General features: G+C 43.3%; 1 protein-coding gene across 1 annotated transcript; it reads left to right on the forward strand.

Moving 5' to 3' along the window:
- Positions 1-294: 294 nt before the first annotated feature.
- On the forward strand, positions 295-27,935 carry DHX8 (DEAH-box helicase 8). Its single transcript, XM_059907270.1, has 23 exons — positions 295-638; positions 4,834-4,919; positions 5,420-5,492; positions 5,909-5,994; positions 6,964-7,073; positions 7,461-7,802; positions 8,183-8,327; positions 8,421-8,624; positions 9,318-9,405; positions 11,157-11,254; positions 12,236-12,383; positions 13,420-13,601; positions 14,764-14,958; positions 15,265-15,450; positions 15,576-15,786; positions 16,346-16,527; positions 18,759-18,899; positions 22,055-22,210; positions 24,586-24,723; positions 25,212-25,340; positions 25,519-25,715; positions 26,195-26,374; positions 27,233-27,935. The coding sequence occupies exons 1-23, from the start codon at positions 491-493 to the stop codon at positions 27,450-27,452; spliced, it is 3,645 nt and encodes a 1,214-aa protein (XP_059763253.1). The 5' UTR covers positions 295-490; the 3' UTR covers positions 27,453-27,935.
- The last annotated feature ends 56 nt before the right edge of the window (positions 27,936-27,991 follow it).

Genomic DNA, 27,991 nt, shown 5'->3' on the forward strand with positions numbered 1-27,991 from the left:
GTAAAGCGAATCTTGCCTTTTCCATACTTGAATTCGGGTACCTTTTTCAAGGCTTCTAAGGCGCGGTTCGGCGGGGTGGAGGGGAGTTCGATGGGGGGAGGTCGCGACCCCCTTTCCCCAGATCCCCTTGCGCAGGCCCCGGTCGCCCTCTGCCGACATAGGGCGGAAGCTCGAGGAGAATGAATGTTTCCGAGCCTGAGAGCGGGCCAAGAAGCTCGTTGGCCTGTAGAGGGCGCCTCCCTGTGTGCAGAGTAACCCACTCAGCCGTCCCTTCCTTAAGCACTTCCTGTCTGATCTCTATGATCCACCCGATAACGCCAAGAGAAGCTCCTGGAGATATCAATTTACCGTAAACAAAAGAGAGGGGCGCGGACCCGGAAGAGGAAGCTGGAGCGGGGCGGGAGTAACTCGGAAGGCCGGCAGTGAGGGGGCCCGGCGGGTACAGTAGCTCCGAAGGCGGGCAGTGAGGGGCCCGGGGCAAATCGTAGCCATGGCGGTGGCCGTGGCCACGGCGGGAGCCGTACCCGGAACAGAGCTGGGCCCCGCGGAAGAACTAGCCAAACTCGAGTATCTGTCTTTAGTGTCGAAGGTTTGCACTGAGCTGGACAATCACTTGGGGATCAACGACAAGGATCTGGGTGAGTCCGCGGACGTCCCTGCGGCATCTGGGTTTGGGCTTGAGGGAAGCGGAGGAGAAAGGGGATTGATGGACCGAGTGTGTGGGTCCGTGTGAGTCTGTTTGTCAGAGACTTGGCCCAGGCAACCTGCGGCAGTGACCTCCTCTTGAGAGCCCTCCAGGCCGAGCTGTTAGAAACCGTTTACCAGAGCTGTCAGTGAAACCTGGAGCGGCCATCGCTTTGTTTTTTTTTTCAGCCACAGACAATTAAACAGCGTTAACAACAACAACGTAGAGCCACATGATGATGATGATGATGATGATGATATTCATGGCAGACACTTATTGGGTTCTCACTACATGCCAGATATGATGCTCAGTGTTTTACTTACATTATCTTATCTGGTTTTCATACCACTCTGTGAGATAGTATCTGTTTATAGATTAAGGAAACAAGGCTCCGAGTAATTAAGTAACACCCCTCAAGATCACATATCAAATGTGAGTGAGCCAGGTCTGGAATCCAGGTCTTTTGTAGTCTGTGGCTTTAACTGTGCTCTTGACCATTCATGCTTATACTATCTCTCAAGCACCAGTGTCTAGTGTCTGTCAAACATTAGACGTCTTGGGACAAACTGTATACAGGGAGAACCCAAACTGAGAAAATGGAAAAGACTGCGGTCTTACAGCTAAGGCCACAGGCAGGCGGAGTCCTTATGAAGGCAGAGGGATGGATGGGGTCGAGAGCATGAGTGGAGGGATTTTTTGACAGGTACAGGGATGCTTCATCCATTTTAACAGGAAGGAGGACAGAATATGGTTGTAGATGCAGATGGATTTAGGGATTGGTGTAGGGAGATGAGGGAGAGAGTTCCAATGTGACTGTTCTGTTTTCTAAATGAAGATGAAGTCATCAGTTGGAGGGATGGAAGGAAAGGGACACATGCATGCCAAAGAGGGGTCAGGGAAGTTAGATGTGTGATCTTGGGTAAGATGTAGTTTCTGTGAAGCTGTGTTTCTCATCTGTGAAATAGGTATGGTACTGTGTTCTTCACAGGGTTAGTATATAGCACCTGTATATTTTAGTTCACTTTTCTCTTGCCTCCCATCAAGATGTGCCTATCCTGTGTCATTTTTCCTCAGTCTTCTCTTTTAGATAATAATGAGGTGATATTCTCGTCAGTTTGTTATCTCTCTGGGTAATATGTTCCTTCATTCAGCAAACCTTTGTTGAGTTAGGGGCTTAGGAATACAGTAGAGAACAAGGTAGATTCCCTTGGTCAGTGAGCTTACATTGTTTCTCTCTCTCTCTTTTGAACTACCTGTTCTAATGCCTTAGCCCCTTTTAGAGGAAACAAAAAGTTATTGAGACCAAAACTGCCTCGCCCCCACCTTCGAGGGCCACTTGCAAGTCCAAGTTGTCAGGTGCTATAGATCTGAGCTTCCAGCGACCCCCTCCTTGGGTTTGATTAATTTACTAGAGTGGCTCACAGAACTCAGAGAAACATTTTAATAACTGGTTTATTATATTCATTTATTTATTTATGGCTGAGTTGGGTCTTTTATTGCTGCGCGTGGACTTTCTCTAGTTGTGGCGAGCGGGGGCTACTCTTGGTTGTGGTGCGCAGGCTTCTCACTGCGGTGGCTTCTGTTGTTGTAGAACATGGGCTCTAGGCGCATGGGCTTCAGTAGTTGTAGCACATGGGCTCAGTAGTTGTGGCGCATGGGCTTAGTTGCTCCGCAGCATGTGGGATCTTCCCGGGCCAGGGATTGAACCCGTGTCCCCTGCATTGGCAGGCGGATTCTTATCCACTGCGCCACTAGAGAAGTCCCTAACTGGTTTGTTATAAAAAGATATAACTCAGGAACAGCTAAATAGAAGGTATGTGGCAAGGAGAGAGGAGCTTCCATGCTCTCTGAGTGCCCCACTCTCCCCGAATCTCCATGTGTTCACCAACCTGGAAGCTGTACAAACCCTGTCCTTTTGGGTGTTTATAGAGGCCTCACCGTATAGGCACAGTTGATTAAATCATTGGCCATTGATGACTGAACTCAATCTCCAGCCCCTCTCCCCTCCCCAGAGATCAGGTTGGGGCTGAAAGTTCCAGCCCTCTAATCTCCTGATTGGTTTCCCTGGCAACTAGCCCTCATCCTAGTTACCTAGGGGCTTTCCTAAGCTTATCTCAGGAACATAAGAAAAAAAAGATAACTTACTCTCTGCACTTAGGAAATTCCAAGGGTTTTAGGAGCTCCATGCCAGGGATGGCGACCAAATATGTATTTCTTCTTATAAATCACAGTATCACACTGTTAAACACAGAATTACAAAACCAGTAACATTAAAAATACTAATATTGGACAAGTGTGATAGACAATATTGTTTTGATGAAACTAAATTGCCAGAGTTGGTTTTAATAACAAAAAGGTATATATTTACTTCTTTTGTGTTTTATTTGTTGACTTGATTCTTTTGATTTTGACCTTGATGTATTATCATTTAAATCAGTCTCATTGTTTTTCCGGTTTTCAACAATGAGCTTGTTTTTAATTACTGATCCAGTTTTTGATACTTCAGTTAATTTAATGATGTCCTCATATAATTCTGAAAATTAAAAAAAAAATCCTCATTAATGACGGCTGCAGTATGAATATGCTGCTCTTTTGAGCATTGTATGACTAGCACCATGTGACTTAGTTCTCCCTCCACATTTCTCTAAAGAATTTGGGCTCTGAAATCTGATTTCTGGATTCCAATCCTGTCTCCACCAATTATTATTGGGTAAGTCACTGTCTCGAACCCTCAGCCTCCTCATCTGTAAAACAGGGACAATAATGGTACCTACCTATGAGGGTTGTTGTGAGACCCATGGTGATAACCCATGTGAAACACTTAGCCTAGTGCCTGGCATGTAGAAGATGTTTGAAAAGTCTTAACCACTGACATTGTTGTTATTAACTTGTTACTTAAAAAAAGCTGATGGCATCTGGCTTTCACTTAATGTCATAAAAAAGGTAAAGGCAAATTTCAGCATGGAAATGGTATGGTGTTACCAGTTTATAAGTTAGCTATCCAGATCTTCCATGTTATTATTATTTTTTAAGGATTAAAATCCAAATGAAGGGAATTTGCTGGCGGTCCAGTGGTTAGGACTCCATGCTTTCACTGCGAAGGATGCGGGTTCAATCCCTGGTCGGGGAACTAAGATCTCATAAGCGGAGTGGTGCGGCAAAAAAAAAAAAAAAAAAATCCAAATGAAATCATTAAAATTTTCTTGTAGAACTTACAGTGTGAGGCTTATTATCTCAGCCTATCATAATGCACTTTTCTCCTGAAAATCTCGTAATTAATAGTTCTAATATTAGAAATGTTAAAACTAGGCCGGTTTGTAGAGAAAAATTTGGGGGAGAGGGGCAAGTGAGCCTTTTTTTTTTTTTTTTTTAAATTAATTAATTAATTTATTTATTTTTGGCTGTGTTGGGTCTTCGTTTCTGTGCACGGGCTTTCTCTAGTTGCGGCAAGCGGGGGCCACTCTTCATCGCGGTGCGCGGGCCTCTCACTATCACGGCCTCTCTTGTTGGGAGCACAGGCTCCAAATGCACAGGCTCAGTAGTTGTGGCTCACGGGCCTAGCTGCTCCGCGGCATCTGAGATCTTCCCGGACCAGGGCTCGAACCCGTGTCCCCTGCATTGGCAGGCAGATTCTCAACCACTGCGCCACCAGGGAAGCCCGGCAAGTGAGTCTTTCACCGACTCTGATGTTGTACCACCCAGCAGCTGCCTGGCCCTCATATATAGATCGGGTGTGTCCTTTCAGAAACTGTAGAAAGCATCCTATTTGTGCGTGTGTCCATGTGTGCGCGCATGTACACATGCACATGGGCTCATGCTCTTGGACGTGGTTGCCTCTAGAATCTATATGGTGGAGTACATACGTAGCAGTTTCATGAAGAGAGTACAGTGATCTGGGACAAGGGGGTCTTCCTGCCTTAAATACACTAAAGGGCCTGATGAGCCATTTCTTCTTTTTACTTATGAAAATTAACTAGAATATACATGGATAATCTTGGTAGTCTAAATTCTTTCTTTACCCTTACTGAATGGTGGTCGTTGGTTTTTATGACTGTTGGATAGTCCAACTGGTTTTATTTTTAACATACTTGAAACTGATTTCTTGCTCAAGTCTCCATTCTTGTTGTAATCCCTTTTCTCATTTGCAGCTGAATTTGTGATCAGTCTTGCTGAGAAAAATACCACCTTTGATACTTTTAAGGCTTCACTGGTCAAAAATGGTGCAGAATTCACGGTATGTGTATGTAGAGACCCCTGTTTTGTTTCAATGTCACTGTTGGATTTAAATTTTGGTAGTACATGCCAATCAAGTAAGCCATTAAGTGCGGTGTTTTCATGCCACTAAACAGTGGTAATGTAACCGAATTACCTGTGACACCTTTCTAAGAAAATGGGGCAGGCTTTCTGTTATTAAGTCTTTATGGGTGTTTACATTCTTGTCCTGTGAATCAGGAAGTGAAAAGCAAGAGTCTAGGTTTGAGAGGTAGTTCTAAACCATGGGAAATAAAATGGTTGACGGGAACTAAATTACTTCCCCCAAAGAGTCCTAAATATTAGCTTTCTCTAAGGCTATGTTACTAGATTCGTGCCATATTAGGTTGACACTCTATGCTTCATTTGTCCCAGTTAGCTAAATTCAGGTGCATAACCACCCTTTTCTAAAGGACACCCCTTTTCTTAGTGTTTTTAAGCACTGATCCAGGAGCTGACAATTTTTGTTGTTTCTTTTCAAAGGATTCTCTTATTAGTAACTTGCTGCGTCTCATACAAACCATGCGGCCTCCAACGAAGCCTTCCACAAGCAAAGGTGAGCAGAGCTCCTAGCCAAGCTTCATCTCCAGAATAGTTTAGATTGTAAGCGTCCTATAAATTGCATTTATTTCCCTTGCAGCAGCTGCTGAGCAAGTAAATGTTCTAGTAAAATTTTCAAATGACTTAAGACAAAATTAAAATGATAAGACATAACCAATCAAATGAATACTGAATCATACTCCCCACCGCCACGCCGGGATAGTTTGTTAAGGGTTTTGTAATCAGTGTTTTTTTTTTTTTTTTGGAAAATTGAATTACGTTTATAGTAATGTATGTGAGTAATACGTAGGAAAATGTTCTGGTTTTAGTTTGGTGCAAATCTAATGTTGAAGTTCTTTTGTTAACCACTAAGAGTATTAAATATATCTTTTTTTTTTTTTTTAACCCCTTCATGTGCTTTAATGAAACAAGATCCAGTTGTTAAACCCAAAACTGAAAAAGAAAAGCTGAAGGAACTCTTTCCAGTCCTATGTCAACCAGACAACCCTTCTGTTCGGGTACTGTTACCATGAGAGGATGAGGATGTCTACTGTAACTGCATTTTCCCCCCTCTCACCCCTTTTCTTTGTCTCATTAGTTATTAATTTTAAGTTTGTCTACACTGTAACATATTTTTCAAAGTGAAAGTGTTTGGTCACTCCCTGAGCACATACTGCTGTATAGAGTAGTGTTAAAGGGTTCAGAGAACCATATTTTAGGGAAATGAGATTGGGAATTATGGAAAGCAGTGATTAGGGATATGGAATAAGTATGAAACAACTTAAGGTTCTGGAACAGATGCCTGATGTGCGAAATTAGATTTTTTTTTCCTCTATTACGTATTAGAAGATCCTATTTTTAAAGTGTTTTGATTTTTAAATTTCATTTTAGCAAGTATTTATTGAGTACCTACTGTGTGCCAGGCACTGTTATAACTACCAGGGTACAGCGGTGAACAAAATAGACTAAAGTGTCTGCTCTCTTGGAGATTACATCCTAGTACTAGGGTGGGGACAGGAAATAAACACGTAAACTCCTCTAATGGGGAGGAGACAGGCAATACACAAGTAAGTAAGTATACGATATAGCTGATAGCTAATAGAACTATGGAAAAAAAAAATAAAACAGGTGAAAGAGGGAAGAGAGTGTAGCGGGAGAGTTCCTTTTTAAAAATTTTGACATCTATTTTCTGTTTATAATCATCACTTTCATGCTTTCACGGGAAGGGTGATATCTAATTGCCTTCCATAGGCTTGTATTAAGGACAAGGGGGATTTGCCAAGTGTAGAAATGATTTCCAGGAGCCTTTGCTCATTCCTTCTTCCTCTATCTCAAATTGTGTTGGAAATCTCTGTCCTCTCTGCTTCTTCACATAAGTGGTCAGAAATGTAGGGGGTGTTAGATTTGTAGATGTACCTGAAGTACAGATTCTTGAGTGACTTTTCTTGTCCCCTCTTCTCCTAACTTGACTGCCTCTGCCCCTGTAGACCATGCTGGATGAGGATGATGTGAAAGTCGCAGTGGATGTCCTGAAAGAACTGGAGGCCTTGATGCCCAGCGCAGCAGGCCAGGAGAAGCACAGAGACGCTGAGCACCGGTTTGTCCCTAGCGTCCTGTCCTTTGGAGGTTTAGGATATGGTGATAGTTGAATTGTGGACCAGCCAAGCAAAATTTTGGGCAAGTTTACAGAATCTAGACTGGCCACGTACCATACTGTTGCATCTATTTTCATTGCTCCCTGTCGAGAATGTTTATGCAGCAAATGCTGAGATGTTCAGAAGATAGAAATCCAGGTTGAAAGAGGCTAAATATGTTTGTGGCCTCCTTTATTGGCTTGCAGGGATGTCATAGTTATTGCAACTCTGGTTCAGTTCAGCATTTAGTGGGTACCTGCCATGTACATGGCACTGTGCTGGGTGCTTGGGAAGGCAAAGATGGAATTGGGCTGGTTTCTTTTTCAAACAGGTATGTGTTGATTTGTTAGGGACAAGACAAAGAAGAAGAAGCGGAGCCGAGAGCGAGACCGCGAGCGAGACCGAGACCGCAATAGAGACCACAAGCGGAGACACCGGTCCCGCTCTCGATCACGTTCCCGGACCCGGGAGAGGAATAAGGGAAAGTCTAGATATCGGTCCAGGAGCAGAAGTCAGAGTCCCCCCAGAGACCGGAAAGACCGAGACAAGTATGGGGAGAGGAATCTGGACAGATGGCGGGATAAGCATGTGGACCGCCCTCCCCCAGAAGAGCCCGCCATCGGGGACGTTTACAACGGCAAAGTTACCAGCATCATGCAGTTTGGATGCTTTGTGCAGCTGGAGGGACTAAGGTAATGGCTGGTACTCTTCTTTCACACCACTGAAGGACAGAATTTCTTTTATCACTGGGGATTTTCACATTCTAAAAAATTACTGTATCAGGTTGTTAGAAGTTGACTTTTTATTTGAAATGTCATAGAGCCATTTATTCCTTCCTCTGCCTTCGGGAGATCTGCCCTTTGGCTGGTTGAGACAGATGAGAATTTGTTGCCCCCGGCCCCCAACTTTTTCTCTGGGAGGGTGGTAATCCTATTTTATTGTTTGGCCACCTTCTTGGAACTTTCCTCTTGAGTTTAAGACCATTTCCGTTTGTTCATTTCCAACAAGGGTGGAAATCGGTTGGGGAAAAAGTATTTTAGGCATGTTCCAGATGTGTGTGACTCTCCCTCAGGAAACGGTGGGAAGGCCTGGTGCACATCTCTGAGCTCCGCCGGGAAGGCCGTGTGGCCAATGTGGCTGATGTGGTGAGCAAAGGCCAGAGGGTCAAGGTCAAAGTGCTGTCCTTCACTGGGACCAAGACCAGCTTGAGCATGAAGGTAGGTGAGATATCCAGCCTGTTTCCACAACGGATGGCCAGGGAAACATAAGAGGACAGCAGGTAGGCTATGTCCCTTGTTTTTGTGCCTTAGGATGTGGATCAAGAGACTGGAGAAGATCTAAACCCAAATCGACGACGGAATCTTGTTGGGGAGACCAACGAGGAGACCTCTATGAGGAATCCGGATAGACCCACCCACCTCTCCCTCGTCAGTGCCCCTGAAGTAGAGGACGACTCGCTGGAGCGCAAGCGCCTTACCCGCATTTCTGACCCGGAGAAGTGGGAGATCAAGCAGGTTGGGGCCGTTTGCTCTTATGGCCACGTAGTCATTCAGCAGGTAGCATGGTGTGAGGAGTGCGGGCGCTGGCGCATGATGGCTTGGCTGACTTCAGGCCACTTACTAGCTTGTGATCCTGAGCCAGGTTACACTACCTCTTTGTGCCTCCACGCCCCCATCTGTAAAACAGGGCCAGTGGTGACATTGTGGGGATTAAACGAGTTGGTAGAAGTGAAGCTCTTAGGTTAGTGCCTGCCTGTGTTATGTATTATGTAAATGTTCATTCTTGTTCTCATCATTAGTCAGTAAACATAAAAACGCTGTTGGCCAGGCCACTGTGCAGATGCTAGGGCTATGAGGACCTGTCATGGTTCCTACCCTTGAGGATCTCTTCTCCAGGGGAGGAGATAGATTGAAACAAATAACTGGGAAGGCTTACATATTACATAATAAGGAATGTGCAAAATGCTATGGAGTCAAGGGAAGGAGCAGATAACACATCCTGGGGATGAGACCCTTGAGCTGTGCTTTTGGGCACCACGTTGTCGTGCCCCCCTAGGGATGGGATATACGGTGTTCAAGGCCCTGCAATCCTGGGTCAGCAGAGGAAAAAACCTTGGTTTCCTACGTGAAATCTCTGTATTAACTCTCTTACAAAAGAAGAGTTTTGATCTAGCAGGTGACAAATGCTTCCTTTTATCCTTTGGCTAGATGATTGCTGCCAATGTCCTTTCCAAAGAAGAGTTTCCAGACTTTGATGAAGAGACTGGCATTCTCCCTAAAGTGGATGATGAAGAAGGTAACCAGCCACTTAGATGGAGCAGGATAATGGATCGGGAGGACAGTTGGCAAGTTGAGCCGTGGATGGGGTTTATTTGTAGTTTAACCAAGTGGTTAAACTCATTTGTTCCTTGGGTCTCACCACTCATCTCTCAAAGGAAAAGGGCCTCCTTATGATGGAAGCAAAAAACTTCATTTTTCTGATAAATGTGTATATATTGTTACACTTGTTGCTTATAATCAGTTTTTAGGATATAAAAAGTCATAATTGTATTTTGGGGAGTGAATTTGATCTCACATTTTTAGTAATTGTTCTGTAAACCCTGGATCCGCCTAGATTACCTCTGAGTTAGCCTGGAACAATTTTTGACTTAGCCCATTGGCAATTTTTTAAAATTGTGAAATAAATTCCTTAATAAAGTGTATATCGTTTATATAACAATAACAAATGAACATCTGTGTACCTACCACCCAGTTAAGTAGAACTTTACCTACCAGCACCTTTGAAACCCATACATGCCACTCTCTGATTAGATCTTCCTCCTTCCTCCTTTGGGTAACCACCATTCTAAATTTTGTGTTAATTATTTCCTATTTTCCTTTAGCATTTTACTATCTACTATATATCTATCCCTAAACATTGTATTGTTCAGTTTGTCTGTTTTTGAACTTTTTTTTTTTTTTTGAGTCACCATCATTCTTTCCGTATTTATCTATGTTGATTTTTTGTTTTAAATTTATTTATTTATTTTTGGCTGTGTTGGGTCTTTGTTGCTGCGCACGGGCTTTCTCTAGTTGTGGCGAGTGGGGGCTACTCTTTGTTGCGGTGAGTGGGCTTCTCATTGCAGTGGCTTCTCTTGTTGTGGAGCACGGGCTCTAGGCGCGTGGGCTTCAGTAGTTGTGGCGCGCGGGTCCTAGAGCGCAGGCTCAGTAGTTGTGGCGCACGGGCTTAGTTGCTCCGTGACATGTGGGATCTTCCCGGACCAGGGCTTGAACCTGTGTCCCCTGCATTGGCTGGCAGATTCTTAACCACTGTACCACCAGGGAAGTCCCTCTATGTTGATTTTTATAGTTATTTTTTGCTCGTTTTCATTGCTGTAGAGTTTTTCTGTATATAAATTTACTGTTATTTACTCATTTTACTTTTGATGGGCATATAATATGGCTGTCTTCTCGTTTTTTTGTTTACCTTTATGAATAGTTCTATTATGAAATTCCTGTATTTGTCTCTTAATTCACATATGCAAGACCGTCTCTTTTTCCTAAACACGTAGGAGGAGAATTTCTGGGTGGTAGGAAATGTGTGTATTCAACTTTACCAGGCAGTCCACATTGTTTTCTAAAGTTTTTGTACCAATTTACACTTCTACCATAAGTGTAAGTGAGTTTCTGTTGCTCCACATCCTTGTCAACTTTTGGTATTGTCCATTTGTCCAACTAAATTTTTTTGCCCTAATCTATTGTGGGTTAGGAGTTATTCCATATGAAGTTGGATGGCAAATGCCTTAGTGCCATTTAGAGTGTCAGACAGCGTTTTTCCACAGGCTTAACTTCTTTTGAAAAAAGCTCTGATCAGTTCTTGGGCTGGGGCACAAATGCCCTAGAAATGGCTGGCGGAGGGGGAAACAGTCACCTGCATTAGAGTTTTGACCTTGGGAGCTATCTTTGATAAAGATTGCTGATGCCTGTGGAAATGTATTGTTTTGGTGAAAACGGTCAGTCATTTCTCTCTTTTTTTTTTGGCTAATTCTTCTTTTGGTGGACTTTTAGATGAGGACCTTGAGATTGAACTGGTTGAGGAAGAGCCTCCATTCCTGAGAGGGCACACCAAGCAAAGCATGGACATGAGCCCTATCAAAATTGTTAAGGTGAGAAACACTGAGACTCTAACCTGGACGTGTCAAGTGAACTTCTTTTCCTAAAACAGCAATTCAGTTTTTCAGAGCAGGTTACTAGATCTGAGTAAGCAGAACTCAGGCCACGGGAGGTAGTAGTGACTGTTGGTCGGGGTCCAGAATATTTTTGTTTTAGAGGAAGATTGACTTGGCTTTGTTGTTTTTGCCTTTTAAATTCTTACACTCTCATTTTAGTGTGTTTTGGGAGGAAGCAGAGATAAATATGAGTGCTGGATCTACCATCACTGCCTTTGCCTAGGCTTTAGGGCTTGAGCCATTACCTTGCAGATTCAAGGGCAATTTTGAAGGGTTCACTTGAGCAATTGGGCCCCCCAGTAGAAAGCTATAGCACTGGGTGTTGTAGAGGGCAGTGTGAGGAGAAGAATTCACTGAATAATTATGATAAAATTTTAGGTTTGGAAAAGGGTATCTTAAAGATCTCCCAGCCCAGCTGATGCTTGTAATCCGCCCATATATCCTTCTGCAGTGTTCCTCCCACGTGGTCTTCTCATGTCTGCTTGACAGTGTTGGTGACAGGGAATTCACCAGCCCTTGAGGAGACCCATTCCATCCCCAGATGGATCTGATCAATTGTTCTTCTTTAGGTAGACCTGAATATGTTTTATTGAGGCATCTCATTGGTCTCAATTTTAGTTCTCAGGACCATTCAGAAGAATTCTTATCCGTTTCTTACATGTCCATTCTCTTGGGGTTCCCATCTTCAAGCCCAAAATCCCTAATTTCTTCAGTGATTTATCATTGTCCTTGTTCATTTTCTCTGAATATAGTACAGTTTATCCATTTCTTTGATGCAGTCTGGTATGTTAATATGAACTTTCTTCTGGGTGGGCCTCTTTTTAGATTTGAGTGGCTTAACATCTGTATTTTATTTCCTGGATATTTAATGCATGCTGAGATCCCATTCTGATGTTGCTTTGTCCTCTGTTGCACTAGAACCCGGATGGTTCCCTCTCCCAAGCAGCAATGATGCAGAGTGCCCTCGCCAAAGAAAGGCGGGAACTCAAGCAGGCCCAGCGGGAAGCAGAGATGGATTCTATTCCCATGGGACTCAACAAACATTGGGTTGATCCTCTGCCTGATGGTAGGACTCTGGGAGGGGACTGTGGACTTTTCAAAAAAAAAAAATCTGAACTTTCACATACACAGGGAGAAGGCACTGCCAGTACATAACTAAAGATTTAGCCTTGGCTTTGGTGATTTGGTTTTTCCCTTCAGTTAGAGCATGTTTTTGGTTTGTTTTGTTTTTTAAATGTTTTCGTAACCGTGGTCAAATCATTAGACTGGCTGTTTTCTTCTGAATAACTTAAAAATTTTTATTCCAAAGATAATACGGCTTTGAAACTTCTCTTTTCATATAAATCTTTGTGTAGTAAATATTAACTGACTGCTGGATACAGTCATAACAAATACTTAGTTTGTGTTAGGTACCTGGGTATACAACTGTGAAGAAAGCAGACATGATCCCTGCTCTATGAGGCTCACATTTTAGTGGGGAAAATGGATATTAACCAAATACTACCAAATTACTGACCAAATCACGATGAGTGCTACATAGATAAGAAGTACAGGTAGTATAGTTGGCTATGGTGGGTCACTTCCCTGGGAAGGTGGAGACCCGAAGGATAAATAGGACTTAGTCTGTCAAAGGGGCTGGCATGGGGATTGGGGAATATGTTCCAGGCTGAGGAATAGCCTGTGCTGAGGCTGTGATGTGGGAAAGAAGACCTGTGTAGCTGGAATAGAGAGAATGATGGGCAGAGAGGTGGGGGGTGAGTTGTGGCTGCCAGGAATTTGGAGATGGCATTAGGAGTTAGGGCTCAATCCTAAAGTTCACGGGGAAATGCTGCGAAGTTCTACGCAGGGAAGTGGCAAGATCAGAGTTGCATTTCCAAAGGATTATTGAGGGTGCCCTACAAAATGGATTGGATGGGGCAAGAGTAGACACATGCGGTGAATTAGGAGACTTTTATAATAGTTCAGAGGAGAGAGATGGTGGCTTCAAGACAGAGATAGCAGAGAAGAGGGATGTACTGGAGAAATGTGATCTGTTGAGTGTGGGGGGAGGGGGCAGTGAGGTGGCATGAGGATGATACTAAGTCGCCTGTTTTCCTTTGCAGCGGAAGGCAGGCAGATTGCTGCCAACATGAGGGGTATTGGGATGATGCCCAATGACATTCCCGAGTGGAAGAAGCATGCCTTTGGGGGCAACAAAGCTTCTTATGGAAAAAAGACCCAGATGTCAATCATTGAACAGAGAGAGAGCCTGCCCATCTACAAACTGAAGGAGCAGCTGGTCCAGGTGAGAAGCCCTTTATGATGTGTTGGTGGGGAAGTCAGGGTGTTTTCTAAAAAGAGGATGACATGTTTTAATTGAAATTAGCACATTTGAAGTGGCTTTTCCGAAGGGGATAGGGAAAAAAACAACATTTCCAAGTACTTAAAAAATATGTATATATTAGTCTACACATTTTTTTTTTCCTGTGAGGAAATAAAATCTGTTTGAACTAGGGATCCCTAGAGCAAGTGGACAGAGTATTGTGTTGCACAGACAGATAGCTCTGGACAATAGAATAATGGGGATGCTTGACATTGAGGCAAATCTTTGCTTCAGATACTTATTTCCATTTTCTGGAGATCTGATTTAAGACCACTAAACCTTCCTGAGGCAACTGAGTTTACTAGTTTCCAGGGAATCCTTTCAATGACATCTTATACATATACAACCAAGTACAAATATATATATAAACACAGATACTATATGTTTTATATGAGCTGTGTTTCTAAATGACAGCATATTATATGTACTGCTCTGTATTTTGCTTTTTCCCCTTAGTGATATAGCTCAGCATTGTTCCCTTTTTTTTTAGGTGCTTTGTTATGTGGATGTGCTCTGGCTTATTTAACTAGTGCTGTGTTAATAGACATATAGGTTGATGGGTGTCCTTTGCTGTTATAAACAGTGTAGAAATCATGTGACTTTAGGGGGTAAGGTGACCTTATAGATTTGGGAATGGCAGTAGAAAGGAACATTGTATTTAACTTATTTATTTGCTACTGAATTCTTTAGCCATGTTCATGTAATACTTAAAAAAATACACGTACATATATAAAATATTAGGTCTATCTAGATAGTTATGCTTTTAGCATCATCTTTGTGTTTTTATGAATTTAAGGAAACCAATAATTAAAAAAAATTTGAGTCAGTTAAAAAGAGAATACTCATAAAGTTTAATTTGTTATACATGTGATTAAAATAAGAAAGAGCATTGCTCATAGAAAATCACCGTTAGCATTTGTTTCTATGCATAATTAAAAATAATTTAAACTCTGATTGTCATCTCACGTATGTATACTACTGTTTCCCCTTTTTCTCCTTTAGTGTTAGAGCATGATCAATTGTTTTACTCCAGAGTAATGTGTGGCAGATTTTAATGACCGTGTTTATATTTGGTTGTTTTCAGGCTGTCCATGACAATCAGATCCTGATTGTCATCGGAGAGACAGGATCTGGGAAGACAACGCAGATCACCCAGTACCTGGCAGAGGCGGGCTACACTTCCAGGGGCAAGATTGGATGTACACAGCCCAGAAGAGTTGCGGCCATGTCAGTGGCCAAAAGAGTGTCAGAGGAGTTTGGTTGTTGCTTAGGCCAAGAGGTAAGTGGTTGGCGAAGCTATTCTGAAAATGCCTGAAGAAAGTGTAAAGGCGCAGATCTCTATCTGTAAAATGGGAGTAATACGACCTTTTTTCAGGTTTCTCCTGAGAGCGAGGGTTCTCATGGTCATCACTGATCTGTTCAGGATCAAATCCAAGGCAGATTTTACTTTGAGGAAATCATTGTACATCTTGGTCAAATTCTGTCTGTTAAGATTATGGGTAATAGCCTGGGCTAAAATCTTGCCTGGAGATTGCAAAAAGGAGAGGTTTGTGTCTTAAGGTTTTGAGCTTCTGTTCTGCTTTAGGTGGGCTACACCATTCGATTTGAGGACTGCACCAGCCCCGAAACAGTTATCAAGTACATGACGGACGGGATGTTGCTCCGAGAGTGCCTGATTGACCCCGACCTCACTCAGTATGCAATCATCATGCTGGACGAGGCGCATGAGAGAACAATTCACACTGATGTGCTCTTTGGATTGTTGAAAAAGGTAACTAGGTGCTCTTTGGTGACCCTTATTCTACCTGTTGGGAACTGAATTCTGGGAATTGGATTTGAGTACCTGTGCCTTTTTGGGCAGTCCTTTTTAGTAAACTACATTGCATTTCCCTTTAGACGGTTCAGAAACGGCAGGACATGAAGCTGATTGTCACCTCAGCCACCTTGGATGCGGTGAAGTTTTCTCAGTACTTCTATGAAGCTCCCATCTTCACCATCCCAGGTCGAACATACCCAGTAGAAATATTGTATACAAAGGAACCTGAAACTGATTATCTGGATGCCAGCTTGATCACTGTCATGCAGATCCATTTAACAGAACCACCAGGTAGGGGGAAAGAGCATTTTTTCCTCTTAGACCAAGTCCTAATGTGGGTATTTTTGCTCATCTTTTAAAAAATGCCTTTTAGGGACTTCCCTGGCAGTCCAGTGGTTAGGATTCCACGCTTCCACTGCCGGCGGCCCGGGTTCAATCCTTGGTCGGGGAACTCAGATCCTGGAAGCCTCGTGATATGGCCAAAACAAACAAACAAACAAACAAAAAAACCAAAAAAACCATCTGTAGTTTAGACCTTTAAAAAAATGCCTGTTAAATATTGGTCTGTCTGTAAGTCTCAGGCTTGCATGTTTGAAATGGTGGTGATGAAAATATAAATAATGGTGTGCAGGGTTTAAATGCATCTATTTAAATATAGACACAAATTTTAAAAAATTAAAAAAACCGAAAACAACAAACAAATGAATAAACATGGGTAGATGAAAACCTCTTCATTTGTTAGAGGTCAGAATATGAGTGTGTTTTCCATCGTTTGGAGTTCGGTGAATGTCACTGTGGCCATTGTATAGGACACACACAGAGAAAGTCAATGCTTCTGTTCTCCTCTTAGGTGATATCCTGGTCTTCCTGACTGGTCAGGAAGAGATTGATACTGCTTGTGAGATCCTGTATGAAAGAATGAAATCCCTGGGACCCGATGTTCCAGAGTTGATTATCCTTCCAGTGTACTCTGCTCTTCCCAGTGAGATGCAGACCCGAATCTTTGACCCAGCTCCACCTGGCAGCAGAAAGGTAGTAACACAGGCTCTTGTGCTCTGAAACCATGTGCTGTATGCAGCTGGCCCTAACGGGGATTGCTTAAGGTGTATGTGAGTCTTGTTTATTATGTTTTAGAAAGTGGTCCAACCAGTTTGCTAAGGAATGAGGGTCTTGTATGTGATCCTGCTCTTCTTCCTCTCTTTTCCTTCATTCGACAGATTTTTTTTTGAGGATCTACCAGGCTTTGGGGTAGACACCAGGGCTGCAGTCTGAGGACAGGCTTCTATCTGCTGTGGGACATCCACCGGTAGACAGGCCTTTAACATGTAGTGTGAACGTGCTGCTGGTATGCTGGATGCCCAGAGGGGGAGCACCCAACCCCGTGCTCTTACAGGAAGTGAGGATCTACGCTCGTCCTGAAGAACACGTGGGTGTTCATCTAGACGAGAAGGGCAGGAGAACATGCATTCTGAGTAGACAGAACAGGCTGTGATCGCCGAGGGGTGAGAGAGTGTGGCCATTTCAGGGAGCTGTGTAGTCCCAGCAGCTGGAATTGACTGTGAGTGTGTGTATTGAGACAGTGGGAAAGGGGCAGATGGATTTTAAAATAATAGTTTTACTGAGATATAATTTACATACCATACAATTGTCCCTTTAAAGCATACAATTCAGTACACTTTAGTATAGTCACAGAATTTTTTTAGTATATTGACAGAATTGTGCAGCCATTAATTACCATTATTAATCATTAATCACCATTTATCACTACTGTTAAGTTTTAGAACAATTTCATCACCCCTCAAAGAAACCCTGCACCCTTTAGCAGTCGTCCCCCATTCACCCCTCTGCTCAGCCCCTGGGAACCACTAATCCACTTTCTGTCTCTGGATTCACCTATTCTGGACATTTCATATAAATGGAATCATATAATATGTGGTCCTTGCAGACTAGCTTCTTTTACTTAGCGTGTCTTCAAGGCTCATCCATGTTGTAGCATGTATAAACACTTCATTTCTTTTTATTGCTGAATAATATTCTGTTGTAGAACGGAGTGTACCACATTTTGCTTATTCATTCATCAGTTGATGGACATTTGGATTGTTTCCACATTTTAGCTATTAGGAATAATGCTGGTATGAACATTTGTTTACAAGTTTTTGTGTGGACATGTGTTTTCACCTAGGAATGGAAGACAGATGGATTTTCTTTTTTAATTGAAATATAGTTGATGTACAACATTATGTTAGTTTCAGGGGCACTACAAAGTGATTTGACATTTGCATATACTATGAAATGACCACCACAATGAATCTAGTAACCATCTGGAAGACAGAAGGATTTAATAACATTAAAGAGGTAGAATGGTCAAGACATAGTGGATGCCTGGAGGTTTAGGGAAGGGCAGAGGGGAGAAGTCAGGAATGACTACCAGTTTCTGGCTTGGGCAGCTGGAAGGAAGATGGTGCTGAGGAGGGAAACGAGGAGGAGCAGGTTTGGTGGGAAGACGGTGATTCCTCCTCTGTTCTGTTCCTGGTGATGGCACTTCCCTCCGGGAGGGCTTCTGCAGCTCTCTGGCAGGTAGAAGCGTTTCAGGGCCGGTAAGATGCTGGCATGGGGTGAGATGTTCTGGTGCCTCCTAACAATGACTTTTCTGAGCATTTGTGTTTTATTATCTGAACCTCTGGGTGGAAGAACAGTGGCAGTGCCAAGCTGAGACCAATAATCTTCTAGATCACGTATACTGCTGCATACACACAAACTGTGAAATTCCTCTGCCGCCTTATAGTTCATTTTATGATCAGAAAAAAAATCTCCCTCTTGTTCCACATACACAAACAGCCCATTTTGTAGTCCAGATGTCCCCGTGGGGGAAGAAAAATCTCATTTTGCACTGGCACATGTGATGCCAGGAAGTCTCTGCTTTCCCAGGGTGCTAGAAAATTAAAATTGTAATAATCAACATTGGATCTAGAAAATGAGATATGTAGCCATTTGCACCAAATGAAATTGGCTTTGGTTGGCCACTGCTTTTTCCTACTCCACTTCTCTCAGGTACCACTCCCTCCCCAACCTAACCCTTAAGATGAAGGCACCTCCCCTTCTGCCCATTTGAGGCCAAACTGAGATTAAGTGCTCTCTAATCATCTAGAGAGAGGGAGAGCTGCACAATCCCTTTGGGAAGGTGTCTGAGTTCAGAAGTCTCCTTTCACACCTCTGGGCTGAGCCTGGGCGGCTCAATCCAGCTGTGTCCTTCTTGCCTGCAGGTCGTGATTGCCACCAACATTGCGGAGACATCACTGACTATTGATGGCATTTACTATGTGGTGGACCCTGGATTCGTGAAGCAGAAAGTTTACAATTCTAAGACAGGGATCGACCAGCTCGTGGTAACTCCTATTTCTCAGGTATGGCAGCTTCTACCGGCAGCTTTTCTGAAAATCCTGGTTAGGGCTTTTCTGAAATTTTTTATGGTTTTGTATTTTGAATTTTATTGTTTTAAGATGCTGGCTGCTTTCTTGAGATAAGGGAGATTTTGTGTTGTTTGTTTTTAATCTCTGGAATTGTGTGTCAGCATTAAAAAGCACCATAAAACTGAAACTTAAAAAAAAAAGAAATTGAATCCTAGCACCCTAGATGATCTAATATAAGTGGTAAGAACATATTTTTTAAAGTATTGCACTTAGCCACAGATATCTGAGATAGTAATAATTCATGAGATGATAATGTGTTTCTTTGGTAATTATAGAATAATTTCCTACCTAAATTATATTTTAAAATGAATAGCCTGATCATCCCTTTTGAAGGCAGTTTGGCCACAATGTATCTGAAATGTAAAAGTTCATTTCTTTAACCTAACAGTTCTGCTTCTAGAAGTATATCTGAAAGTTACAAATGACTGAACACATATCCAAAGGTAATGGAAAAGGATGTTCACTGAAGCATTGTTTATATTGGAGGGAACCTGGAAAAATTCTAAATGAGCTCCAAAAGGGAAGTAGTTTAATAAAATATGGTAAATTCATGCCATAGAATGTTATGTGACATTAACATGGTGGTGTGTATCTATATTTAATGGCATAAGCATATAATTCTGATATATCGTTTGAAAAAAGTGAGCTACAAAATAGCATGAGTAGTGTAATCCAGTTTTTGTTTAAAAATAGGTGGTGTGTGCTTGTGCACAGTGTATGTAAACGTGCCTGCGACTGAAAGCATGTAGGGGAAATGTTAGCCAGGGTTATTTCTTGGAGGTGCTGCTGGTCACTGTGCTGATGGGTAAAGCACATACATTTTCTTCCCTGTGCTCTTATAGATTGTCTTTTTTAAAAATTTTATTTATTTATTTATTTATTTATTTATGGCTGTGTTGCGTCCTCACCTCTGTGCGAGGGCTCTCCCCAGTTGCGGCAAGCGGGGGCCACTCTTCATCGCGGTAAGCGGGCCTCTCACCGTCGCGGCCTCTCGTTGCGGAGCACAGGCTCCAGACGCGCAGGCCCAGCAATTGTGGCTCACAGGCCCTGTCGCTCCGCGGCATGTGGGATCCTCCCAGAGCAGGGCCCGAACCCGTATCCCCTGCACTGGCAGGCAGACTCCCAACCACTGCGCCACCAGGGAAGCCCCTTTTTTTTTTTTAATAGGGGTATAGTTGTTTTACAATGTTGTGTTAGTTTCTACTGTACAGCAAAGTGAAGAAGAGTTCCCTGTGCTATACAGCAGGTTCTTATTAGTTATCTATTTTATATATATCATATATATTGTCTTAATATGCTATAAGAGGTATGTATTATTTTCATAATTTATAATACCGTAAGGCTGTTTTCATTTTGAAACTTTAGTAATAATAGCTAAGACTTGCAGGGTACTTCCTAAGTGCCAGGCACTGTCCCAGCTACTTTCACATACATGAACTCATTATATTCTCAGTTGATCCTTTGTTGTAGATGTTATTATTATCCTCATTTCACAAATGAGACTGACAACCAGGGGGGTTAAGTGACTTGCCTGTTACGCAGCTGGTGGAGCCAGGATTTAAACCTGGGCAGTCTGGCCCCAGCTTGTGTACTCTGTACAGTTCTCCTGGGGGTGATACGTGCAACTCGCAGTGATGGAGAAGTTATTTATTATCTGCTCTCCCTGATTTGGAGAGACACCTGTAGGATGCTGTGGATTCTGCCACCGTGTGTGATTGCTGCCTGCCTTTGAGTGGGTAGTGACCTTTCATATTCCATCCTTTGGTTTGGAGCTGGCATAGGAATTTCTAAATCCTGATACTATTTATATGACAGATGGTTTTGTCAGAAAACGGCCCTCTTCAGATTGCTATTCACTGTTTCCTAGCAACCTAGGGCTAACCTACGTTTTTTTTTTTTAATTTCAAAAATTAGCGCCCTTCTCCCATAAGTTCAGAAATAATATTACATTATTTTGGAAATTACCCATAGTCCTACTATCACCAATCACTGTCATCATTTTGATGTTTTTCTTGCCCATCTTTTTTCATGTTTGTTTCAGCTTGCAATTCTAGTAGTGTAGTAAGCATGCGGTTTTTAAGTATTTAATTTTCCTGATTATTAAGGTGATATATGTTCATTGTTGGATATTTGATAAAGAAAATAGAACTCATCTACAAGCCTACCATCAGAATTAGCCACAGTTAACATTTTAAGGTATTTTTTTTCTAGTTTTTTACTTCCGGTAGTTTGTATATTTGCATTAAGATTAAAAAATAAATAAAATTAGTATTACATTGTTTGGCAACTTGCTTTTTCACCTCTGTGAGTGAACATTTCCTTCTGTCATTGAGCATCTCAAACCTAATTTTTAAAACAGCTGCAGACTCATTCACTGGTATGATTAACATTGTATTTATTCAGTTCACTTACATTTTTGGTCATCACTGTGGAGGGTGGGTTTTGTCATTTTGTTTTATGCTTTCTCATTTATGATGTGCCACACTATTTTGGTTTTTTAAAATATTTTTTATTTTATTTTATTTTTTATTTTATTTTTTGGCTGTGTTGGGTCTTCATTGCTGTGCGTGGGCTTTCTCTAGTTGCAGCGAGTGGGGGCTACTCTTCGTTGTGGTGCGTGGGCTTCTCATTGCGGTGGCTTCTCTTGTTGCAGAGCACAGGCTCTAGGCGCGTGGGCTCAGTAGTTGTGGCGCACGGGCTTAGTTGCTCCGCTGCATGTGGGATCTTCCCAGACCAGGGATCGAACCCGTGTTCCCTGCATTGGCAGGCGGATTCTTAACCATTGCACCACCAAGGAAGCCCCTGCCACACTATTTTGAAGGTGTATTTCTGTGATCTTTACCATATTTCTTCTATTCACGTGCTTGTATTTGGCCTCACTTGAACAAACTTTCCTGAAATGCTGAGTGTTGGAGAGGGGATGATAAGAGCGTTGGTAGGTAGTCTTGGAAATGACCCTAAAGGAAGTGAAATAAACCCCATTTTAGGTTTTGCCTGTTGCTGAGTGCCCCTCTTTTAACAGATTTCCTGGGTAAAGCTGTTAAGCAATGTTTAACAGATATGTTACTTTTATATGCCCCCTCCTCTAGGCTCAGGCAAAGCAACGCGCTGGCAGAGCTGGGAGAACAGGCCCAGGGAAGTGTTACAGGCTGTACACAGAACGTGCCTACCGGGATGAAATGCTGACCACCAACGTGCCGGAAATCCAGAGAACCAACTTAGCAAGCACAGTGCTCTCACTCAAGGTAGAAATCACTGTCTTGTTAGAATGCTTTGGTAGAACAGTCCAATCCTATGGCCTTAGTAAATGAATCTCAGTTTTATGAACCTTGTTAAATACTTCAGTAACCTCATGGAACCAGTCCCTTTGAATGGAATGCAAACGGCTGTGATAACAGCCTCTCTGCTGCGGGGCTGGGGCTAAATTGGCATGTGTGCTGTGACATTTTTTTCTTGCCATCGTAACCAGCAGGGTATTTGGTTATAAAAGGTTTTAGTTGGGAGCATTTTCAAACAGGATATTAGAAAAAATCGAATCGGTGCCAAACTGTGGACAAACTCACTTCCCTCAACCCTTTTAACTTTCAGATCCAATTCTGTTCTTTTAGAACAGAAGCAAAACCCCCAATCCAAAAAGGGGAACTGTTAGTACAGATTTCAGCCTGGCCCCCTGGGGACTTGGTTTTCATTCTGAATCATTGCTCTTCCTCTCTCAGTCCCCCGTGAGGACCTTCATTGTCTTTTGGCAGGGGGAGCGGCATGAGTAATTTCCCAGATGATGGCACCCCCGCCCCCCGCCCCCGACACTGATGCCGCGCTGGAGCCCTGGCACTTCACTGATGCAGAGTGCTCTGCTGTAATTTATTATTCATTCCCTGTAAGAGAGGCTAAAACAGAGCTTCAGGAAAAAAAAACCTGCTCCAGTCTCTGGAGTGAGAACAGAGAGGCATCTGTGGCTCAAACTTCTGCTCCGAGCTGTGTGTCCTTGGCAAATTTATCTGCTCGGCCCTCTGCCCTCTATTCTCCTCTCAAAAGCGGGGGCTTGTTAATAGTTTCTCCTGTGAACATAAAGGAGATAATGCAGGTAAAGGCACTTGGCACAGTGCTTACTGATTGCTTACATAATTCCTTGTAGTTCTTATACAATAAGAATTTATTGAACACCCGCTGCGTTTATGGTCACCATCACTTTATGAGAAAGAAACAGAAAGCTTAGGTCCTGCCACATCTCCCTTTATACACACTTGGATAGTGCATCATTCAGTTGTTTCTTTTAGTCATCAAATTTGGTAACAAATGTATCGAATACCCACTCTGTGCCAGGCAGATTGCAGGTGGTTTTGTGTCCACGCGTCTCACCATTGTGAACTCTGAGAGCAGGGACCATATCTTAGTCACCTTTATATCCCTGCCACCTAACATGGTACAAGGCACTTCCTAGATGCACAGGAGAAATTATGTATGCAAGAGACAGGGCAAGCTGGTTGTTGTCTTTTTTTTTTTTTAATTATGATAAAATACACAATACGTTATCACTGTAATCTTTTTAAAATGTCTAGTTCAGTGGCATTAAGTACATTCACAGTGTTGTGCAGCCATCACCACTGTCCATTTCCAGAACTTTTTATCATCCCAAATTGAAACTCTGTACCCATTTAACTAAACTATCCCTTTTCCCCTCCCTTCTGCCCCTGGTAACCATTATTCTACTTTCTGTGTCCATGAATCTGCCTATTCTAGGTACCTCAGATAAATGGAATCATAAAATATTTCTCCTTTTGATCTGGCTTATTTTACTTAGTATGATGTTTTCAAGGTTCATCATGTTGTAGCATGTGTTAAAATTTCATTTTTAAGGGTGAATAATATTCCATTGTATGTATATACAGTGTTTTGTTTATCCATTCATCTATTGATGGACATTTGGCTGGTTTCTACCTTTTAGCTATTGTGAGTAATGCTGCTGTGAACTTAACGTACAAGTATTTGTCTGAGTCCCTGCTTTCAGTTCTTTTGGGTATATATCTAGAAGTGGGGTTCCTGGATCATTTCGTAATTCTGTGTTTAAGTTATTGGTGATTCACCAAATTGTTTTCCTCAGCAGCTGCACCATTTTCCATTCCCACCAGCAACATATGAGGATTCCTGTTTCTCCATATCTTGCCAACACTTGTTATTTTCTTTCTTTTTTTTTTTTCTTTCTTAAATTATAGCTATAGCCATCCTAGTGGGTATGAAGTGGTATCTCATTGTGGTTTTGATTTGCATTTCCCTAATTACTAGTTATATTGAGCATCTCTTCATGTGCTTTTTGGCCATTTTTATATCTTCTTTGGAGAAATGTCTACCTTTGCCCATTTTTAAATTGTTATCTTTTTGTTGTTAAGCTGTACATGCTGTCATTCTGAGGGAGTGTTTTTTAAAGTTTCCCGAGAAACTATATGCTTTCTATCAGTCTTGAGTTTTGTGTGGCGCATTCCTGGAGATTCCTGCTAATCCTGCTAGTGGCTTCCTAATTGCAGTCGAAGATGTAAGAGAGAAGGTGACAAGTAGTCTCCCTCCATGTTAACACTGGTGAGGCTGACCCTCCCATCACACACATTCTTCTCTTCTGTTCTAGGCCATGGGCATCAATGACCTGCTGTCCTTTGACTTTATGGATGCCCCGCCAATGGAAACCTTGATCACAGCCATGGAGCAGCTATACACGTTGGGGGCCCTGGACGACGAGGGCCTACTTACTCGCCTGGGCCGCAGGGTAAGGCACAGAACCTAACTTCTGGTGCTTTGGGGAAGGTTCCCTGGCTAACCTTCCATACTCTATTCTGTTTAAAAGATTAAACTCTGAGGCCCTGGATAAGCTTTGAGTAGAATTCTACATGCCTGTTTTTAACCTGGATTTTCCACTATCACTTAAAACTCTTTCTTCTTTACAGAAAAAGAAATTCTATTCAGTTACTCTTACCTCATGATATATTATTGAGTCTAGCCTTAATTTGAAAAGATGTCTGCAAAATTCCCACCTGCCCCAACGGTAGTTATATTCTTGGTCACATACATTTCGTTGGGTTTATTTGGGAAATTAAAAAAAAAAAAAATTCTTCTCATAGAGCCAGGCATCCCACACCGTCGTGCTTAGGTAAACCTCCTGCGGTCTGTTACCCACTCTGACCAGTGTTTTTACACTGGCAACCCCAGATGGGTCTTCCCCAGGGATGCAATTGTAGTTTCTTCTTCTCCCTCTAGATGGCAGAGTTCCCTCTGGAGCCAATGCTGTGCAAAATGCTGATCATGTCTGTGCATCTAGGCTGCAGTGAGGAAATGCTGACCATTGTGTCCATGCTGTCTGTGCAGAACGTCTTCTACAGGCCCAAGGTAGGGAGTTCAGGCCCACATTCAGACAGGGGTCAGGTGAAGTTGGGGGACGTCAGCCTGTTGCCACCACAGTGCTTAATGTGGACACTTGATGGGGCCGCAGAGGGCTCCCCAGCACCGCTGGATGTTCAGTTAGTAGCTGTTGGGTGGAAAATGATCCTCTCCGCACTGCTTGCAGGATAAACAAGCCCTTGCAGATCAGAAGAAGGCCAAATTCCACCAGACCGAAGGGGACCACCTCACCCTGCTGGCCGTGTACAACTCCTGGAAGAACAATAAGTTCTCCAACCCGTGGTGCTATGAGAACTTTATCCAGGCTCGTTCTCTGCGCCGGGCCCAGGACATTCGCAAGCAGATGTTGGGCATAATGGACAGGTAACACCCGGTGACTTCTCATGTTCAAGTTGAACCTCCTTGAATGCCGTGTCTGTTTGTCTCTGTACGAACCTGTGAAACTGTAGGCACCTGTACTCCTGCTCCTCACATAACTCTTTTCCTCCAGCTTTTCTGTCTTTGTTGTACTCCTCCCCAGGTAAGGATGCGGCTGAGAATCACTTCAGAAAGTTCCTAAGAGGGAGATGATAACATTAGTTGTTGAAAATGCTCTTTGTTTACAAGCGTCTGCAACATTATTAGTTGGGTTGAATTACAACCTAAGCAAAGTGTCTGGCTCTTATGGCATCCACCTTGCCCGCTGTGTAGAGCTGCCCCTGGAAGGGCTGGAAGCAGGGTCCTGGTGCCAACTCTGGGGACCCCAAGGAGGGTGTGTTGGGTACCATCATTCCGGAAGATAGAACCTCTGAAAGCAGAATAGTCTCACATCTTTGTCCTCTCTTGATTTATTTTCCTGCTAGACACAAGCTGGATGTGGTCTCCTGTGGTAAGTCCACAGTCCGAGTGCAGAAGGCCATCTGCAGCGGATTCTTCCGGAACGCTGCCAAGAAAGACCCACAGGAGGGTTACCGGACGCTGATCGACCAGCAAGTGGTCTACATCCATCCTTCCAGTGCTCTCTTCAACAGACAGCCCGAATGGTAGGTGGGCAGAGAGAACTTGTGGATCTACTGGCCCTTTGTGTTTGTATCCTCACCCACCCCCAGCACTTCCTGTTCTAATATTGCTCATATTTCTAGAGAAGCAGGAGCCTGAATTAGATACAATATCAGGCCCTTTTTATTTATTATTTATTTATTTATTTTTAGTTTTATTTTTTTGGCCGCGCCGTGCGGCATGCGGGATCTTAGTTCCCTGACCAGGGATCGAACCCGCACCCCCTGCAATGGAAGCGCAGAGTCATAACCGCTGGACCACCAGGGAAATCCCGAGGCCCTTTTTAGAGAAATAAAATCATGGGGGTAAGAGCTAGGAAGGATCTTAGAGATTATCTAGTGAGGTGGTTAAAAAAAAATTGTTTTTTCAAGTAGTATTTTAAAAAAAATTGGAATCTTACCCACCCTAACATAAAAGCAATTAAAAACCACTGTGCCACCATGGTGGTACAAGAGGGCTGGAGATGTAGAGCCTTGCCTGCTTGGCTTTCCCCATCCCCTTGTGGCAGCCTCTGAGGTCCTCTTCAGGGCCCTAGAGTTCTTTGGATACAGCCCAGAAAACCACCCATTTCACAGAGCAGGAAACCGAGGTCCAGAGAAGAGATGTGTTTGGCTTCGTGTCACTTAAATCGTTGGAACTGGCAGTTTTCTGTGGTTAGAGGTGTGCGGGCTCCTCAGTATTGGGGTGTGGCTGTCATAAACAGAGACTGCAGTCTCCTCAGGGGTCAGGCAGGAGAGGTAAGAGGGTCAAATGCAAGCTCAGCTGAGGCCCACCAGGGACCAGGGTGCCGTGGAGCCGGGCCTGTATCGGAGGCTTGAGCCCTCTCTCTGTCCCCCACTCAGGGTGGTGTACCACGAGCTGGTGCTGACCACGAAGGAGTACATGCGTGAGGTCACCACCATTGACCCCCGGTGGCTTGTGGAGTTTGCTCCAGCCTTCTTCAAGGTCTCTGACCCGACCAAGCTAAGCAAGCAGAAGAAGCAGCAACGACTTGAACCCTTGTACAACCGCTATGAGGAACCCAACGCCTGGCGAATATCCCGAGCCTTCCGGCGGCGCTGAAAGGCAAGAGTCTGTTTGTCTCTTCTGCAGCAGTGGGCCAGGGCTTGGCCTCGCTCTTACTGATGAAAAGCTGATCCTGAGGATACAGCTGTCCAGTGACTGACTATCTTAACTGGGCATTTCCTAAACTTGTCTCCCATTTCTTCCCTGGTGGTAAAATAGAAACAGGGATTTACACCTGGTTTGATCAGAGCCTCCAAGCCCCACCACCCCAAGGCACTCAGCCAGGGCTCACAGCCAACATGGGAGTACACTGCATCATCTCCAAGAAAGGGGAAACTTCTGCAGCCCTCGGATGGGAAAGGGGAGTCATGAGCATCTGGTACCTGGACTCAGTGAGGGCCCTGATGCCCTAGCTGGTACTCTGGAGGAGGGAGCCACAAAGCTCACTGAAAGTGTTGGCCCCCCCGCTTCCTGCCCCTGTCCAGCCCCTGTACTTTTGCTTAACCTCCTGCAAATATTTATTTTCTTAAGGAAACAAAATTGGTTTTCTGTGGCTGTTTCTTTTAGCTGAAAGGTTAGTGTTGGCCTGGGCTGAG

The sequence above is a fragment of the Balaenoptera ricei genome, chromosome 20 (assembly GCF_028023285.1).
Source record: "Balaenoptera ricei isolate mBalRic1 chromosome 20, mBalRic1.hap2, whole genome shotgun sequence".
NCBI classification, from domain to species: domain Eukaryota; kingdom Metazoa; phylum Chordata; class Mammalia; order Artiodactyla; family Balaenopteridae; genus Balaenoptera; species Balaenoptera ricei.